General features: G+C 43.4%; 1 protein-coding gene across 10 annotated transcripts in view; it reads right to left on the bottom strand.

The window, feature by feature from the left end:
* The window catches only part of baiap3 (BAI1 associated protein 3), a 76,116-nt gene that overhangs the window by 19,596 nt on the left and 36,059 nt on the right, over window positions 1-20,461 (bottom strand). For 2 of the 10 annotated variants that reach the window (XM_088612662.1, XM_088612666.1), the window contains 13 exons: window positions 13,913-14,000; window positions 12,080-12,169; window positions 10,676-10,783; window positions 8,962-9,021; window positions 7,590-7,656; window positions 6,244-6,457; window positions 5,953-5,997; window positions 5,573-5,650; window positions 4,679-4,781; window positions 4,037-4,144; window positions 3,580-3,672; window positions 2,154-2,257; window positions 354-471 (listed from right to left, as the gene is read on the bottom strand). In XM_088612662.1, coding sequence (XP_088468788.1) covers window positions 354-471; window positions 2,154-2,257; window positions 3,580-3,672; window positions 4,037-4,144; window positions 4,679-4,781; window positions 5,573-5,650; window positions 5,953-5,997; window positions 6,244-6,457; window positions 7,590-7,656; window positions 8,962-9,021; window positions 10,676-10,783; window positions 12,080-12,169; window positions 13,913-14,000 — 1,276 coding nt within the window. Of the gene's footprint in view, window positions 1-353; window positions 472-2,153; window positions 2,258-3,579; window positions 3,673-4,036; window positions 4,145-4,678; window positions 4,782-5,572; window positions 5,651-5,952; window positions 5,998-6,243; window positions 6,458-7,589; window positions 7,657-8,961; window positions 9,022-10,675; window positions 10,784-12,079; window positions 12,170-13,912; window positions 14,001-14,156; window positions 14,177-15,414; window positions 15,818-20,461 lie in introns of those variants that run through there. The other 8 variants (XM_088612663.1, XM_088612671.1, XM_088612664.1 and 5 more) reach the window with 7 other exon arrangements.

Here is a 20,461-nt window from a genome sequence, read left to right as displayed (position 1 = left end):
AAAGCATAAATAATTGATTGTCTAAATCCTGTTTGTGTCTGCAGACTGTAATCTCTGACCTATTACTTCGTGCCTGGACAGATAAGGGTGAACAACAAGCTAACAAGTTAAGGACAGACTGAACAGGGTTCTGTGCATTACATTTTTTGACAATCAGAGCAGAAGCAATTTAAAAAATGTGAATGATCCCATCTCCCTTTAATTAGCCTCGGCAGTGAAAGTGCCTGAACTGAGAACCTCTGCTCTACAGCACATCTTGAATCTGAGCCAAGGAAATCAAATGCGAATATCCAGTGAAATATCCAAAGACCCTGCATAACTTCACCAAGGAGGTGAGGAACAACTGGGCCTACCAGCTCCGTCTGCAGAGAAGCAGCATCCCAGGCCTCCTCGACCTGCCTCAGGAGCTCCAGCAGGAAGGAGTAGTCCATGGTGTGGGCCTGGTGATGTTTGCTGTAGCACTGCCACCATCTGCAGGAGAGGAGACAACACGAAACTGGCTCAACACAGGGACCGGCAGAGCTCTGCAGCGGTGTGCATGTGGCTCACACACACAGAAAACCTGCAGTACAGGGTTACAGGTGCCAGCGTCACCAATAAGCAGTAGAATTGTTAGCAACTCCCTCTTCCAGAACAGTGGCACAATGAATCTATTGGCATGGGAGGTCCCATTTCTTTAACCATGAAATCACCAATTAATCTTCATTTCACACTCAATCTGTCAGCCCCCCGCTCCACCAGTACCAGCAGGGAGTGAGGGGAGAACCGTGTGTGATCTCTTCCGACAGTGCTGACAGGGTGTGATTGCCACACTGAACTGGAACTGAGCGTCTCTCAATGAGGAAGATCACTGCCCACATGTCACTGTTGCCAACAGAGGAAGATACCCTGCAGGAGGAGTCAGGAGTGGTCAGGGAAGGATGTGACCCAGGGTCAAACCAGCAATCCCACCAAAATAAACTGTCCGGTACTGATTCAAATGACTCCAGTCCTAGCTTTCCTCGTTCACCACTCCCTCTGAATCTTTGCAGTCGTCACAACAGCGAACAATTGTTTTACCTCCAAAACCAGATTCAATGCTTTTCTGAGGCAAAAAAACCTGAAAGATCAGGTGCCGTTTTAAGCCTTGAATAAGAGAAACAGAGCATTGGCCACAAATCAGAAATTAAAATAAACCCAGAACAAGCTGACCTAGTGCAAACATATATCTCTCATGAAAAGACAACAAAGTGTTATTTCAGCTGTGAGATCTAGAGATATCATGTGAAGGAGAACTGCAGGGGATGGTGATAGTAATTTACTGGATACCTGTACTTGCTGAAAAGTACATGGTGCTCCATATTAATCTGAAAAGTGTCCTACAGGGCAGGCAATGTCCGTCCTGATCAGATTAATATTAGATTTCTGACAGGGAATTCAGGAAAAATAATATCACATTACACTCCTCAATCTTCAAATATTATGTTATAATAGTCAGTTGGGATAATAAAGGGGCATATTTACATATCTCTCTTTCTAAGGGTCCATAGTGCTGTTGCAACAAAGTGTATCTTCATGACACCTCAAAGATTTGAATGAATAAGCCTATTCAATGGCTTTAAATGTAAATGTGAGAGGAACAGAAAGTTCATATTATATTCCTGTTTCAGTCATGCACATATAAATGGATTTGGTTTTAGAAATCAAGAGTTAGACAAAACAAAGCTATGACAAGCTTTAAAACACTAGGAAAGACACTTAGAAACCATTTCCCATCATGCTAAGTCTGCACTAGTTCATTCCTAAAAATAGTTTCTGTAAATGTGTCCTGTGAATGCTAAACAGTCTCTGTCATCAATCTCTATAAGTTTCTTTCGGAGTTTGTGATATTAGTAACAATTGTCTTAGGACTTTTGATAAACTCTGCATGGTAGAAAATCTTTTAAGCCAAATGAAGATGGTTTTACTTTGGATTTGGGAATTTGTGTATACAGTACATGCCTAGTGTGTGCCTTATTTAAAATGGTCAAACACTTTTTCTCTTTGAATTGATTAGTGGAACAGGAAACACCAACATCAATAGCAAAATGAAGAAAAACCAAAGAATGCTGTACAGACCAAAAATAATAATAATATGGAATATTGCTTTTATTAGACTGTCACTAGAAACTTACATTATGGCCCTCTGCAGTGGTGACAAGTCAGTCTGCACGGCATGATGGGATACCACAGTCCAGGCTGGCTGACTCAGCTTCCCATTCCAGTTGTAGGATTCTGTCTAGAAGGAAAGGCAAAGATCCCCTTCAAACTTGGACTCATTACTATCTTTTCTTTTGTATTCAAGACAATCATTGCTCCTAAGATTATATTGCTCACATTAAACTGTAAATGCTATCCGAGCTTTAAATCACCCTGTCTGTAGTTTATTTCAATTTGAATTCATCAGGTGTTTTGTCAGATCGGTCTACAGCTACAGCCCCTATACTACAAGGGGAGTTGAAAGAGCTGTGTAACCCCATCTCCGACACGCCCACCTGGTGGTCATCTGTCTTCTGACATGCATCCATCTCCTTGCAGGACAGTTAGCAACACCTGGAGGAGATGCGCCTCTCAGTGAGGTTGCTGCAGGATCACAGATGATCACAGAATAGGAAGACTAAAACCTACTGCTTCTTATACCCCTAATACAAAGGCTCTAAAAGTGAAACAGGATTATTACAATCCAAGACACCAGTATATTGAAATTTACGAGAAAGGCACCCTCTCCTCCAACTCCTTATAATAGGAGATTGCAACTTGTCAAGAATCACTGAAACATTAAACAGTGGGCACTAAACAAAATGGAAGTGCATTTTAAACAGAGAACAGGAGGAAAATCTTTACCCACAGGGCTGTGGCAGTGTGAAACAAGCTACCCAGCCATATTATTGAAACTGACACCCTGGCGTATTACAAGAAACATCAGGATGAGTTCCTTGGATCAATTAACTACTAACTACCAAATGGGTTAGAGTGGCCGAATGATCTCCTCTCATTTGTAACTTTCTTCCTTTTCTTAACCCACAGTAGCTGCCCATGGCAGAGATGCACTGCAAAGGGTTGTGGCAACGGCACAGGGGACTATAGGATGTGATTTACCAACATTCAGTTGGTAAGCCTAATCCACCATCCTGGCCACAAACTGTTCTCTCCCCTGCGCTCTGGCAAGCAGTACCGCACTACAGTAAGTGTAGTTAAACTCGGACCACTAGGCTTCAGAACAGCTTGTGCCTTACGACAGTACGGATCCTCAACAGCTAACGAAGCAGTGCCTCAGAACTCAATGCACGGACTACTATGTTTTTTTTTTCACTACCACATTTGTTGTTCTCTACAACATATTTATTATTACCGGTTGTCACTATTTATTATCTATCATTTTGTACTGTACTGTCTACATTGTGTGGTGTTGTCTGTTGTACTGTGTCATCTGCTGTACTGTGTGCATCCTGAGAGACTGGCATGAAAACGAATTCTAATGTACATGTACAAATAGCAATTAAATCTTCTAGTCCACAATGAGGGGAATACAAAATCCAGCTATGAAATCAGCCAATTTACCTTCACCTGAGCGTGTTCATACTCCAGGATCTGACGGAGGAGCTTCTCATGAACTTTTGCATACGAGTCTTTCTTACTCAAGACCGTGTCCCTCTGAGGGAGAGAGACCAACAAATAGCATCGAAACAATTCAAAAGAAAAATCCAAAGTGCAGCTCTCCACTGATCTTAAACAAATTTCTGCATCTATGATTTTGATAACTGTATACTAGCTGCTGTAAGCCTGGATTGTGAAAGAAAGGATTTTAGTTCAACAGAGCAATGTCAGAACTTTGATTCCGGTTGAATAAAGATTTGTTTTTCCAGACAGAGAAGGTTTTTCTCTAGATTCTCAATGATCTGAACAAACTGATCAAAGAAAACTGATCAATCTCACTGATCAAAGCACTTCAACCCCACCCTCCACCCCCTGCTGTCACCTCAGCTGCGCCCCTGGTGCTGTGAGAGAGGGGGTGTACCTGTGTGGTGACCAGCTTGAGGACCAGGTGACACTCTCCCTGCACCTTGGACGTGCTGGATCGGGGCTCTAGCTTGAACCACTTGTCCAAACCATCCACAGGGATCTCCTTCAGAGGCAGGCGAAACAAGACTGCGTCAGATCACGTGTGCTCGAACCCGCAAATTACCACTCACTGCATAGTTTCAGACTCCTTCTAGGAGTCTGGCACGGTCAATTCAGAAAGCGGTGTCCCTCAGTTTCACCATACTTGTGCCAGACATCTACTTCATCTGCCACTTTCCAGAGGTTTGTACTGCACTTTAAGGCACCTCTCTATGTTTTACCGTGCTTTCACCTTGATTTTACTGTTTTTGCACTTTACCATAGCAATGAAATAGGGACTAAGAATAATGACTTGCCATTGGATACATCTACCTGTATGGCATGGGATTACAAGATTTTGATAACCAAGAAAAAAACCTTTCATTATTAGTGAACAGTGAAAAGGGACTACTACTATTCAGTTTTTAGTTTTTAACAAGGTTCACCAATACTTCATCCTACTTGTGCACAGTTAACGGCTTTCAATGGACAGCATTTCTGCACTGAAAAAATAACGTCTTTGGTTAATAATGGTTTTCATCCCCTTCTCTGTACTTACACCGATGGGAATATTCAGGCAGCCAAGGAAGTCATCCACATTTTCCTCTACAGACCCTGCTGTGCCATTGGTCCTCACAGATTTGGCAATCTGCTTGAAATACCTGCACGGCAATGTAACGATTTTAAAAAATGCTTTAGGTTGGGCAGAATTCTTCAATAATGTAACTGTAATGCCTAAGTTAAAGACCTACCACTATACCAGCCACATTGCTTTTGTGACTCTATAATAGAATAGAAACAATAAGAACTAGAAGGAAAATAGAATTCTTGTTATTGTAACCTGATACAAAGGGCATTGAATTTCAAATCAGTTTTGTTCTTTGACTAAAGGAGATGGGAGTCTGGTGTTTTTTCTGGTGTTGCATGAACCTGTCCTATAGTTACAATTCTGTGTCCTGGTGCTACACCCACCTGTCCCACAGTCATATCTCTCTGTCTTACAACCACACCCAGCTGCCCTATAGCCACACCCATCTGATCTTATAAAAGGGGGGGGGGGGCGGTGGCCTGTGGCTGGAAGGTTGCTGGTTCATGTCCCACAGCCGGCAGAGGAATCTTACTCTGTTGGGCCCCTGAGCAAGGCAGATAACCAAAACTGCTCCAGGGGTGCCATATAAATGGCTGACCCTGCGCTCTGACACCAAGCTTCTCTCCCTGTCTGTGTGTCTCACGGAGAGCTGGGGTATGCAAAAAGACAAATTCCTAATACAAAAAATTATATATGGCCAGATCAATCTGATCTGATCTGCCCCACAGTCACACCTACCTTTCCCACAAACAAATCACACTGCCCTATAGCCACACCTACCTGTCCCACAACCACACAAATCTGCACTGAAACCACACCCACCTGCCCTACAGTCACACCCACCTGTCCCATAACCACACCCACCTGCCCATGCCTTTAAAACCACTGACTTCATTGAGCTTTTTGCAGGCTTCTGCCACTGAGACATCATCATCATGATCCCTAGGAAGACAACAGCAGGGCAGGTTATTGGTTATTCACATTTGTGCTTGTAAATGTGTGGGCTAATGTAACAAAAGTGTAATTTATGAATAGCAGTTGCACTTGACATTTGTTTCAAAACTTGTTTTAATCTTTCTGGGCACACAATCTTGGCTTTTTTATCAAAGCAAATGGAATGGCCGATATGACTCACACAGAATGAGGTTTTGCCTCAGAAACTGCTCTGCTTTGGCATGGGTGCAGCAATGACAAATCATTTAATCCAACTGAATCTCAAACTGAAGGAAAGTCCAGTGTCTCACCATATGTCCAGATGGAGCAGGTCACTGTAGATGTCATCAATCTCACTGCAAAATCCATTAAAGAGGTTATTTATTGAAGCTCTACATGACATAATGTAATCTCATCTTACTGTTTTGAATAAACCTTTTTATGTCTTTAAAAGGAAGTACAAAATAGTATGCAAATAATTACAAATTACAAATTACTCCACTTCAAAGGTTGTGAATTTAAAAAGGGAAGGAGCAGAGGTTGCTTAATTTACATTTGTTTGGCACACAGTTAGAATGAATTAAATTACTGTAACTACTTACAAAACGAAATGCTCATTCCACACAGGGTTGAGAGTTTGCGGTTTGACCTCTGTGACCTGGATGTACTTGGCAGGGAGGACCTCCCTGACACTGGAGCGTTTCTCAATCTTGTCCTTCTTCTTGCGAAAGCTGAACTTCCTCTCTTTCTTCTCTTCTGGCTCCTTGGGACTCTGACCCAGGAGGATCCCAAGCATGCAGTAAGGATCGCTGTAGCCTGCAAGCAAAGGCAGGGATCTCAGATTTAGGCAAGACTCGGGTGATCTTTTCCAATCTAGAATGCAGGAGGGTATCGATAAAAAAAAACTGGTTCTTCTTAAGGTGAAATCAATACTTGCAACTTCTGAAACTCGATTGCAGCAAGGTGTCCCATTGTTTTACCTGTAGCTGAGGTCAATCCAAGACATTCCTAAATGAGACACTGGTGCAAACAACATGACAAGGTAACAGGTTTCCATTCTGAGAACATAACCTCATTATTAACCTTAATGCTGGAGTTAATTACTGTACCTGTATAACCAAGCTTCTGCTCAAGGAAGATCAGATAAAAGTATAGCCTAAGTCCAGGTCTTGGAATGCTGCCAATTTGCATCCTGATAGCAAATATTAATAATCACATGTCAATATACAAAACCTGTCATACATCGTTCACACTGTGAGATTCAAATTGTAATAGCAGACAGTGAACAGCATCCAGGATCGGATTGTACTGACCTCAAAACCTTTAAAATTCAAGACTACTGCAAGGCTTTTTGTAGAGCCTGAATATACATGAGGGCTAGACCACTTACAAAACGGTGGAGTGATAAAAGAAACTAGGAGGAAGCAGATTTCTACAGGGCTCTGTGTTCTACATGTGCAAAACATATGCCTTTTCTTAAATTACGATTGCTTTACTTTATTTTCAAATCTTACACAATTTGAAATAAAAAAAATACTTAATTGCAGTTTTCTGCTACAAGTGAGCTGTGAGTCCCTCAGTGCCCTCAGCTGGAGGGGTCCTGCAGCTCTCACTGGCAAAACCGTGGGCTCAGGGGTGCCCAGAAAGCTACAGGGGTAGTGTAGCTTTGCCAGCTGAGGATACCGAACTCATCTCAAGCCAACACCACCCCAGCAGTGCTCTGCAAACTGCACGCTGTCGCTTGCGGAGTCGCAGACACAGCTGGCAAATAACACAGACCAAGCGTGAACTGTCAAGGTCTCTGAAAAAAGCCCTTAACTGGTGGAGCCACACAGGAGCCTTGAGCTTGTCTTTAACCTGTGAAAACTCTGATGTTCTTACAGCAGTGAACGAAAAACTTCCAGTCAGCGTGTCCATAGCGCAGAAGTAAGAAGAGCACCTGACTCACCATTGGCATCTTTAGCCAGAAGATTTTTGCCTTTCATCACAGAAACTTTCAGTGCGTAACTGGCTCGCTGGAATGAAAAGGAGTAAACACAACGTAAGTGTTGCTGGAGAGTATAGAAGGGATTTTAAAGCATTTCTCAACATTTTCTATTGGTATATTTCATTCTGACCGAGGAAAGAATCTATTCAGGCAAGGAAACATGAAACTATTGAACAATATGCTCTAAGAGGTTGTGGGTTATTTTTTTCCTTTTGCTGAAAACAATCATCCATTACTGAAGATCAGGGGAAAGTGCATTTTCCCTTTTAATATCTGATTTTTTAAAAGAAACAAATATATCAGGTGAACTTTATTTGTAATTCTAAATTAAAACAAAGCTACGTCTGGAACTTTTGACAGTGAAGGAAGACCTGTCTCGTGCGGCTTTCTCAGAGCTAAGTTTCAGCTCTGAATTTTATTTGCTGCTTCTGCAGAGAACCACCAGAGTTTTGGATGAGGATCAAAGGTCTTATGTGGAACATTTAAAGGCACTGAGGTGTCAGATCTTCACTTTTGATTTTAAAAGAAGCCCTGAAAACAGATTGGAGGCTCTTTTAGTGGGGCACGCACAAGCCGGACAGGTCCTGTCATACAAGAGAAAGAAAATACAATCACATCAAGCCATCATCCACCTTAATTGATCAGGTAAACGTCACAACCAATCTCAACAAACAAGCAAGGAAAACAGAAGCAAATATTTATCAAAGTTCTCAGTGTGAAGGATGACCTTTGCCCACAGTGGTTAGTGTGATTCAGAATGTTCCGACATCCAAGTCCAAAGTCCAGATTGTTTTTTAATTCTTCGTGTCTTGAAGACTATATTAAAGGTGCTGAATTATGATTGCATTCCTGAGGAATGTAGGTAGTGCAACAACTACTCTGTCTTGATTGTAGCAGCAATGATCTCTGATGTTTCCTTGTATGTAAGACATTGACCTTTTCAGACCCCTCACACACTAAATAAAACACGATTCTCTGTTACTTTAGAAGAAAATAAGACAGGTAACAAAGGAGAGGAGCTGTTCGGCCCATCTACAGTTCGTTAGTTAATGTCTAATGGATCAGAACCTCTCATCTAGCGTTTTCTTAAAAGAAGCCAGCCAGGGGATCTAACAAGGCTTGTTCCAACATCCCACCACCCCCTGTGTAAAGAACCACACTCTCCTGTACATGTAGGTTCCCTCCATCAGTCCGCACGTCACGATCAAACCTTTCTGTGGGGAGCCTGAGGCACCAGTCAGGTGGAAAAGAGATATCTGGGAGATACGCACCGCACAGTTGAAAAACGTTTGACAAAAGCAAAAGCAAAAAAACAGAAGAAAATGTCTCCCACCTTGGATTCTCTGACCCTCTGGAGAATGATGTCATGCTCCTCTGAGCCAATGTCGAACACCTGGGGGAAATAGAAGCAGCCATTAAAATCACAAACTTCGATGAAACGAACGCAGCTTCCATGAGGAGAGGATTATAGGTCAGCCTTCTGTTCTTTGGGGGGGGGCAATTGCTGCACTCCTTGTGTGAAACAGAAACTGAGAGTCCGGGTTCAAAGCCCACAAGAATTTCTCTCTGTTTTACTGTAAGTGCCATATCAAAACCCTTCACTATCTTAGCTTTGGTGAATCTCACTGACAATCTATTTTTAGCATCTCCAGGTGACTTGTGTCTTGGGTCTGAACTAATGAGTAAAAACACTCCAGGTCACCTTCGAGATTGCCAGCTTCACCTCCCACCAGGAGAGCCCTGGAACAAGCTGGAGATGAGCAATTCAGACCGAGAAGCTACATCAAAAACACCAAAGGGTGTTGTCTGCGTCAGAGGGATCTCAAAAAAAAGGAGACAGCACCACCCCCAAACACAGCGAAGACTGACAGGCCCTTAATCTACTCCTCTATTTCTATTGTAGAGCAAATACCGTCAAGGCTTTGAAGGTTACCCATATTAAGAAGAAAAAACTCTGCTTTCAACAGTTAATATGGAGTGAGCACCTTAGTTCAAGCCAAAACTTTGACCCATGGATTCAAAAACTGCAAATTTCCTTTCCTTGGTGTAATCCTCGGTTCTTTTCTTTTGGTTTCTGTTCTTAATCACAGGCTAAATTGATTTAGAAACAGGCAAAATTGATTTTCTAGTTGAGGCCGATTGTGACATTAGCTTTCAGCTCTTAAAAAGGTGAACGGGCTTTGTAATTGGTATGAAGCATCTATTAATTAGTGAGTTTTAGAACTGCCCTCCTACAAGTGTGGTAGCTTGAGAAATGTGACCAATTGGAGTTAAACAGAAGGAAAACACTCACTGTGGGCGTGTCTGATGCAGTGTAATTCCCCACCTAGGTGTGTTCTTTGTAAACTGGTATGTTGTTAAGAGCTGTTCTGTGAGAAATCATGTGGTAAATTAATTAGGAATGTTGAGTAGAGACTGTGTACATTTCTGAATGATGATGTTGTTGGCAATAAAATACTTTTGGATATTTTGGAACCAAATCCTGAGCAGAGAAAATGTTTTTAAAGAAAGCAAATATTGGCACCAAATCAAGGGCCCAACTGGAATGAATGTCAGCAGAAGATTGAATTTTATCTTTGTCCTGGAAGGGGAACAGACATTTGAACCTCAGCATTGAACTGAGTCACTTTCAAGATCACAGACTAACAGAGGGAGAAGACTGATGCTGCACATGCATTTAAGGCAAGAAAATTCTTTTTCCTAGTCTTACAAAGGTTTTAGGTTTTATCTGGGATGAACGTTGTTTTGAAGAGTGTGCTGCTTTTGATCTGTAGGCTCAAGTTTTCGAGTATTATTAGAGTCTCACTTCACCAAGTATTTTAAATGTTTTCCAATTTTTTAAATTAAAAATGTTCTATACAGTATAAAGCATTACGTGTATTCTTTACCTAATACCAAATAACACTACAGTAATTACCAAAAAGTCATGACAAATCTTTTGCTATGTAAAAAGCAGTTTGTAAAAATTAAAACAGTTTTAATTTTTTATTTTTTATTACCACGAGAGCAATGGTAGAAATGACCCCCATGACTGTAAGTGAGAATACCTTCTGTAGGTAAGCGAAGAGCTCTCCCTCGTTGTTAACATAGTCAGGGGTAGGCACGCCCACCCGGTTCACCACAGTGTAGACCACCTCTTCGTAGAGAAGGTCCAGCTGCAGGGAAGACAGGGTTCACAGATGTGTTTGTAGCTGTGCATCACAGTGCTGCTGTGGTCTAGAAACACAAGGCTACTAACCACCAAACTAATGAGGCGGAATAAACTACCATGTCTCTTTTTCAACATTTATTGTTGTCTTTCCATTTTCTTTCTATTGCTGAATCAGATTCAAGTCTTAAATTATTCCAGGACAAATCTTACTTCTGATGCTTTCTAAAGCTCTTTCATCAAGGAGTCATTTAGGAAAAAATAAGTATTTAATGAGATTTATCTTCCCTGTCCAAGAAAGATACAGAATTTTGGATTCTGGGCTGGAATGTCCATCTGTGTGAGGAATGCATGTTCTCTCTGGGTCCTAGGGAGCTTTTGCCAGGTGCTCCAGTTTCCTCCCACATGGAACTGACACACTGTCTAGGTTTGATTGGCTACTCAGATTCTTTTTTGCTCCATGGCCTTGTGATGGACAGGCGTTGCTTCCAGGGAGAGTGACATGTACCCTATGCATTCTGGGATAGACACCAGTTTGCCATGGCGCTCCCCTGGAACATCAGCTCATGGGTAATGTACAAATGCACTGTTCAAGTTACTGGCAGACTGTAAAAGGAGCTGATTTTGTAATCAGTTTGATTACAAAATATGTACTGAACTACAACAACTGAAAGTTTTAGACTTCAGCTTTCTACTGCGGAAGGTAAAGGGATATATTGGGTATTGACAGATCAAGGTCCGCTCTGATAAATTATGCTTCATTCTATTAAATAAGGCAAAGGGCAAGATGACCTGGACTTCCAGTGTGTTGTTCTGGTGATGGCTGTTTTGTTTTACTGTATGCTTCTCCGGGACAAGAGCACCACTATGGATATCTCATGTTCATATGCCTACATAAAGTGAGAAACTGCCTGTGCTCAAAATGCTCAAAAAAGTGTTGCTGAATCTCTAGAGGAGCTGATATAGATGGACTGGCTGGGAGAGGGTTAGCTGGCTCTAAATTGCTTCATCCTCCTCAGGAGTACGGGAGGTCACTGTGCAGTCCAGCCCTCCTGCAGTTCACCGTATGATGAAGTGGGAGGCTGCTGGCTGAGAGCCAGACTGAGATGGCCCAGCCAAATTAACTTGTAATTAACATGAGACAGATACTGTTCTCCTTAAAGAGAAAGTAGAAACACTTAACAAGGTTTATTAGTACACCCCATTAACCATGAATCTGCCTCATTTCTTAAACCATCTAATGTGCTCTGCATTATTATAGTAATACCAGGTTTACAGCTCTGCTAAGACCCGACAGGCTCACCTCTCTCCTGGTCAACGCTGGCCTCTCTGTGACACTGGTCTGGCCTGTGGTCTCTGGGGGAGGGGGAGCCCCACTTTCGATGAGGCCCTGCTGAACAGAAGAACCTCAGGTGAAGAGCAGTCAGCAAAGAAACTGATCCCTGCGTTGTCAAAACACCTTAATTCGCATTTAACCAGCCAATTGCTCTGACATCTAAATATCAGCTTCAGTGGCATTCAGGGACAAATTAGCATATTAAGAGAGTTACTGGAAATTATCCCCCAAAAAAGGTCTTCTTATTTTTTACTGAAATTTTTGACCCAATAAAGTCACAGTGAGAGAACATGAATAAAAGGTTAAATAACTATCAAGCTAGAGGTGGCTTACAAAGAATAAATTGTAACAGATATTTAGAATAAGAGTTTGAGCATTTAAACTCAGAGAGTTTAAGAGAACAGTCTTCAGTCGATTAGTCTACAGCACCATGCAGCTAAGGTTTGGACACAATAAATATCAAAAACAAAAGAAAAAAATAAGCTTCTGGGCAACTAATTAGTATTTTCTGCATAAAGCAGTTTTGACACTGTACTGGGAAAATTCAGTGTTGTGTGTAGATAAAAAGAATGACTGCAGAAAGGTCCGAACTGCTCTGGTGGATGTGCATGATATTGTGAGAATGTGATGCATCTGTTCATTAAAATAAATTTCCATAAATTAAATAAATGTTGAATAAATACATTGACAGTGCAATCTGCATGGTTTGTAAGACAACTATCAAAAAATGCTAAAGGCATTTTAAACCCACAGGAAACCACAACTGAAAGTAAGGGAAAACTGCTATGGAACAATCACCACAAAAAGACTGAGTTTTATTAAAAAATCCCGTACCTAAGATGTTTTTGTAGTATGTCAATGTTATTTGATATGTCATTTGATTTTCTTCTTTAAAAAAATGAATAAATAAGTAGGTATTGCATTACAGATCCTGTTTTTCTATCGCTGTAATATGACCCGCCTTCTGCAGAAAGCAAGGACTACAGTATTTCCCTGAAGGAAACACTGAGACGGTTTCACTGATGTATGCCCTTGATCATGCTGTTGCTCTAATCAGAGTAGCTGACAACTGCTTGCAAGCTGATCCTGAACCCTCTGACACAGGGCTTTCTTATATTAGTTACCTCAAGCCCCGACCTCCTGCTTCAGAAGATGTAGACAAATCTGCACAGTGATTAGCCTCCTAGCCCACAGCTAGCTCCGCCTTCAAATCTCTGGTAGACATTATTCAAAGGCACAACTTTTACAAGTTAAAAAGGCAACTACACAATTGGAAACAACTGCTTACAATTCTGGGTCATGTTTCCAGATAAAAAAAATGCTACTATCCATGTGTGCACACTACCTTTATTTTTAATGTCAGTACTGTATGTCGCAACCATTAAAATTAGAAACTGTTGAGAAACACTCCAGGTGTGAACAGGAACATGTATCTCTTTTAGATCAATTGAACGCCTAAGCTCATTGAACTCCTTACAACCAAATAAATAAGGTGGGACAAACATCCTATTTTTCAACCTGTATTCTGATGACCTCTAAAGCTCTTTAACAAAGGAATCATTTAGAAAAAATTGAAAAAATAAGATTTTACTGAGACCTAACTTACCCATTCAAGAAATAATTTAGAATTTTAGAATGAACAAGTTTATGCTCAGTCTCTGGTGTACTTCTAGCAGTAAAAAAGGATCAATCAATGCGATGTTAAATAACTGTGTGTCTATGCTACATAAACAGAAACAGAGATTGAGACCCTCCATTAGCACCATCAAAAAGCTGGAAAAACAGTGTTTGATAACAAACCTCAGTGTGGGAGGACCGCTGCATGTTCTCCTGCTTTTGAAGAATGCTTTTCATTCGTTCGAAAAACTCACCGTCTCCTTCAGCAGCCCTGAAACAAACACAGGGATTTCACATTTCTAGCAGGTGTGCTCAGAAACAAAAGAGAAATAAAACACAAAGCCAGCAGGGGCAGAAAGGAGTAAAGCCAACTTCCTCAAACACTGCCACAAACCTACACAACACAATAACTATCAGAAACACTCACTTCTAGTGCTGAAAATAACCAAACATCTCCTTTTTCTTTAGATTCTATTGGTCTCTTCCTTCCAGTGTTTTAAACTCTAAAAATTCATCAAAAGGCAGGATGGACAAACTGCTTAGCTACAAGATGTATTTCTAGGAAATTTCTGTAAAGCAATTTATTTGTCAGTTCATATGGGCACAAAGGAAATGAGCCCGCGTCTTCACCAGTGATAAGTGAGATTTAATATCTAGAGAGATTATTGTTTCTCATTGTCACAGAACCCTGTTGTAGAGTTGGCAAGTGAGTGCGTTAACACGAGTTCTGTCTTTGGTAACCAGGAACTGTTTCACAATGGACCTTCTCAGAAACTGTACGCACATTCTGTGTGCGTGTCGGCCTGCTTGTGCGTGTGCCAGATTGAACCAGATGGCGTAACCAGTTCTTCCAGTCACACCAATCAAAAGCTAGGTTCCTGTGACTGTGGAATTCAAGGATACCCTAAATCACACAGGATTAAAATACATCAAGGATGCACAGCTCCTTAGGGAACCAAGAAAATAATCACTCACGCTTGCAGTACATCTTCATTAAAATAATTAATGATAATTATCGATTCTCTGAGAAAGCCAAGACATTTGAAAGTTCAATGAAATACAAGGAGGATCTTTTTATTCATCCATTCATTACACACGGCTCTGGAATAGTTTAATAATCTACAAGGCATAATTGTAGATACAATTATCTACAACTAAATTAGCATGTACATTATCCTTTAATAGTAGAAATGCATACCAAATTCGAACACGCACTCAAATACATCTTCCCTTATATTTATTCTTGTTTTGCAAATGTATAGTTACACAGTTCATGTAAATGTCTTGTGTAAGATCTGCTTTTAAATCTCCAGCTGTGCAAGTTTCTGGCATACTTGTGTTTTAGCCCTCCTTACAGATTAACAGGCACGTGTGTCCAAGAAACTCTTCTGTGTCACGACCACCAGCCAGCGGAGACCATCTCACAAAAGAACTAACCAGTACCAGCAGCGGGTTAATAATAACAAACGCCGCCGAACGTGTTAATCCGTCATCACACGCTCTACCGTGCGGCAAGCAGCACTATTTAAACCATCCTAACCCGCTTGTCGGTATTGAGTCTACTCGTTGAGAGTTCTACCTCGTATTATTCTGGACTCTGGACTTCCCTTTTGCCTTTCGACTTTGGACCTCGCCTCTCGTCTCGGATTGTTTGCCACCAGTGTACTTCCCAGATTTTGACCTACCTTACTCCTTTTGACCACGACCTCGCCTCTTGTTTCGGATTGTTTGCTTCATCGTACTTCCTGGATCCTGAATCACCTTTTTCCTTTGGACCACGAACTCGCCTTATGTATTGGATAGTTCACCTGCCTCGTCATCTACCTACTCCTGCGTCTGCACAGGATCCACATATCTCTTCATTGGGGATTCCTGACAGAATACCGAACCTGCAAGATGGATCCCGCTGACGCTCAAGACTTTCGTTCTCTTTTCTATCATCCTTCCCAAGCTTTCACCCAGCTTCAATCTTCACTCCAACAGCTCGCTAACCACGTCGCCTGGCTTTCGTCTCCCCCCTTTTCGCCGGCTCCCGCACCGATTCCTGCTAAGCTTTTTGAATAAGCACCTGCTCCGACCCCCGCGGCCCCGCCCACCACTCCCTCAACTTCAAAAGTATGACAGCAACTCTGCAGGCTGCTGGGGTTTTATTGCTCAATGCTCCCTGGCTTTCCAACTGCAGACTGAGCGGTTTTTCTACTCCCCGGGAGCAGATCGGACACGCCTTTTCCTTGCTCACAGGCATAGCATTGGATTGGGCATCGGTGTTGCTTGCTAGGGTAGATCCGCAGTTCTCTGACTTTCAGCTTTTTGCAGACCGTCCCTGGGCGCGTTTTTCTCAAAGCAACCCGGACTTGACTCTCCTTCGGCTGTCCTCGCTTCACTAGGGCGACAGACCACTGCAAGATTGTGGCAGAATTCCAAACCCTCGCCACAGAGTCTGCCTGGAACCCCAAAGCTTTGGTTTGCCTTTTCTCTAAAGGTCTCTTGGAGGAACTGAAGGACCACCCAGTGCTCATGCAACTACACACTCGGTCTCTAGAGGTGGCGATCGCTCAGGTGGTTGAATTGGCTTCGAAGAGCAGAGAGGCACCCAGGAAGCAGACCTGTGCATCCCATGGGCCCTCTCCCCTTGGTGCCCACCCTGCCACATGCACCCCTGTCCTTGGAGGAAAAGGAAAGGTGTCGTCGGGAGGGACTGTCTGTACTGCGGCGCTTCGGATGACCTTCTCTCTGCTTGTCCTTCAAGATCCCCGTATCCATCTCTAACCCTCCCACAGCCTACTGTTAGAGTTGGTAGTGCTGTTTATTTCACAATCCTTGTCTGGGCCTTTATTCCCGGCTGAGATTTCATGGATGGATGCACACCTTCCCCTTTTGGTTTTGGTTGACTCGGGGGCAGTGGGGAACTTTGTAGACGCCACTTTTGCGAAGAAGTGGGATATTCCTCTCGCCCCCGTCTGCATTCAAGCTGTGGATGGATCACATCTCCAGCCTGTGCTGGCTTTTTCTTCACAGGGAAGAAGGATGGCTCCTTATGGCTGTGTATTGACTACAGAGGGCTGAACTCCATTATAGTCAAACATCGCTACCTCTTGCCTTTAATCCCAGCCGCTCTGGAGTTCTTATGCGGAGCATCCATCTTCTCAAAATTTAGATATGGGGGGGGGGACTTATAACTTAATCAGGATACGTGAAGGGGACGAGTGGAAGACGGTCTTTATGACCACGCACGGGCATTATGAATATCAGGTTATGCCTTTTGGACTCATTAATGCCCCGGTGGTCTTCCAATCCTTCATGAATGACATCTTTAGGGACATTATTGGAAATTGTTTTGGTATACTTGGACTCCTGAACATGTATGACACGTCCAGGAGGTCTTGTCCAGACTCACTGACAACCAGCTCTACGCCAAGCTCGAGAAGTGCATTTTTCATGCTTCTAAGATTCACTTTCTGGGCTACATTATTTCTCCCCTTGGAGTGGAGATGGTCGCTGCTATCAATGACTGGTCAATGCCTCGCAATTTAAAGCAAATTCAATGCTTTCTAGGTCTTGCGAACTTCTACAGGTGATTCATCCAGAACTTTAGCTCTGTTGTGGCGCCCATCACGGCTTCCGACCCACAGTTGACCAAGCCGGGGTAAATGCAACCCAGAGGCTAACCAGGCATTCCTATGCCCAAAACAACTCTTCGGCTCAGCTCTACTCTTACGGCATCCGGATCCCTCCCAGCCTTTCATTGTTGAGGTTGACGCCTCTGCCTATGGGGTTGGTGCAGTCCTCTCCTAGTGCCATGAAGAGGAGCACATTCCACATCCCTGTGCCTTCTTTTCTAAGAAGCTCTCTCCCACCAAGGTTAATTACGATGTGGGTAATCATGAACTCCTTGCTATCAAGCTGGCCCTGGAGGAATGGAGACACTGGCTTGAGGGGGCTCACCACCCCTTTGTCATTATCACAGACCATAAGAACCTGTCCTATATTCAATCTGCCAAGCGCCTCAACTCGCGTCGGGCCTGTTGGTCACTTTTTCTTTTCTTGTTTCAATTTTGTCATCACCTGGCTCCATGAATGGGAGGGCTGATGCACTCTCTCGGCTCCATGACCCCCCCCCCCACGCAGACCTGGACTACACGCCTGATCCAATCATCTCATCTAACAGAAGCTTGGTGGCGATTCACTCCTCTATTGAGGATCAGGTCAGAGATGCCCTCAATGGAACTACAGTTCCTCTGTGCTGTCCCACAGATAAGCTTTTTGTGGTAGATCACTTGCGTTCTCCTGTCCTGCAGTGGGGTCATGACTCCCGGTTTGCAGGTCATCCTGGTAGCAGACACACTCTGGACCTCTTGACCAGGGACTTTTGGTGGCCTTCCATGAGAGCTTGCTGAGTATGTCCGGGCATGCCCCATCTGTGCCAGGACTAAGACTCCACAGGCTAGGAAAGCCGGCCTTCTTAACCCCCTTCCGATCCCACACCGCCCTTGGTCCCATATAGCTGTCGACTTCATTACGGATCTTCCTAACAGTCAAGGCCATACTGTAATCATGGTGGTCTCCGATCGATTTTTCCAAAGCAGCCCATTTTGTACCCCTCCCCACACTGCCCACGTCCCAGGAAATCGCGACATTGTGTAGCAGGTTTTCAGGATACATGATCTGCCCAGGGATGTGGTCTCTGACAGGGGCCCTCAATTTGTCTCTGCCTTTTGGAAGGCCTTCTGTCAAGCACTTGGGACCCATGTATCTTTGACTTCTAGATGTCACCCTGAGGCCAATGGACAGGTGGAAAGGACTAACCAAAGCCTCCTTACCTTTCTGAGAACATTCACCTCTTCTTCACAGGATGACTGGTCGTCACTGCTTCCCTGGGAAGAGTATACCCATAACTCCCTTGCCTCCTCCTCCACAGGTCTCTCTCCCTTCCTCTGTTCATTAGGATATCAACCCACTCTCATCCCCGACACCCCTCCAGATACGGCCGTGCCGTTGGTGCACCAATTTATTTCCAAGCTGCTGAGGTCCTAGAGAATTGCTAGGACAGCTCTCCCCAAGTCGTTCCAGCGCCAGGCCAGATTTGCTAACCAGCATCGCAGACTAGCCCCCATGTTTTCGGAGAGGAAAGTTAGTCTGGTTATCCACGAGGAACCTACCTCTACGCCTGCCTTCCAAGAAGCTCGGCCCCAGGTACATCGGTCCCTTCCTGATTCTCTCCTGGATCACCCTGGTCACTTTTTGTCTCGCGCTTCCCCCCCACCTTCAGAATCCACCCATCTTTCCATGTCTCCCTCCTGAAACCCTACCACTGCTCCCGCATCTTATTCAGGGGTGCCCAGTGTATACTGTCCACAAGATCCTCAACTCCAGATGGCACCATGGTACCCTTCAGTATCTAGCCGGCGGGGAGGATTACGTCCCCGAAGAGAGATCTTGGGTTCTGGAGAAGGATATTTTGGACCCTACGCTCATCATTGATTTTCACAGGGACTATCCTGATTGGGTGTCGGGAGCTGCCCAGGGGGGGGGGTACTGTCAATGACTAGCCAGAGGACAGATTAACAGACATGTGTGTTCAAGAAACTCTTCTGTGTCACGACCACCAGCCAGCGGAGACCATCTCACAAAAGAACTAACCAGTACCAGCAGTGGGTTAATAACAAGCGCCGCCGCACGTGCTAATCCATCATTTGGACCTCGCCTCTCGTCTTGGATTGTTTGCTTCATCGTACTTCCTGGATTATGAATCGCCTTTTTCCTTTGGACCATGAACTCGCCTTACATATTGGATTGTTTGCTTGCCTCGTCATCTACCTACTCCTGTGTCTACACAGGATCCACATATCTCTTCATTAGGGATTCCTGACATTCTGCTGTGGGTTCGAGGGGCTCTCAGAAGGTTCAGTGGGCAATGTTCAGCAGGATGCAGTGTGACATTCTGCAGCAGACACCTCAGTAGCACACCTTGCAAAGAAACCAAACCAAGACTGCCAGGCTGTGCAGTCAGTGAAGACAGGTCCTCAAACGTCTGTGCTTGACAGTGCAGGCCTTACTGAGCAAGTCACACACACACACCTTTCCTTGGAAATCCAAGTTAACTTATTTTTAAAATGTTCCCCCACTTTTGAATGATGGAGGAATAAAAACAGAATCTAGTCTTCTGAGTTGTATCACGGGTTGTATAGTACACACAGGTAACTACAAGAAGTAACTCTGGCCTGGGAATACTGTCATGCATCCTAACTGTTAACAAGTTACTAACATGATGCTGCAAGAATGCAGTGAAACCCTGCAGTTTAACGTATGTTTAAGGGGACAAATATTCAGAAGTTCTTTTACAGAAGTATTATCCCCTCTTCACTGGGTGAGAAGGATTGGTATACTTCTTAATTGCAGCAGCAGAGTACATAGTCTCTTGTACTCTGACAAACACAGTTAGGAAAAAGTCAACTGATAACCAGCAACAACTTCCTCCCCAACAGCTAAAAACGCTCTGTCACAGGCTGTTTAGTAGGGACATTTTCCCTAATAAATGCAGAAAATCACTTGCATTTCATTACAGCTTACAATTATGTCTTCCAGAATTGAGACTTGATTTTAGATACCATCTTAACACAAATTACAGATTGGCTATTTTGCACAAATGTGGCTTGAATACGAAAGCCTAGCCTGCATTGAGAAATAACGTATCCCAACAGCACACAGTAAAAAGTGGAAACTTATAGCCAA

The sequence above is a fragment of the Lepisosteus platostomus genome, chromosome 19 (assembly GCF_059453375.1).
Source record: "Lepisosteus platostomus isolate fLepPlt1 chromosome 19, fLepPlt1.hap1, whole genome shotgun sequence".
Classification (NCBI taxonomy): domain Eukaryota; kingdom Metazoa; phylum Chordata; class Actinopteri; order Semionotiformes; family Lepisosteidae; genus Lepisosteus; species Lepisosteus platostomus.
This window is presented reverse-complemented; position numbering and strand designations above follow the sequence as displayed.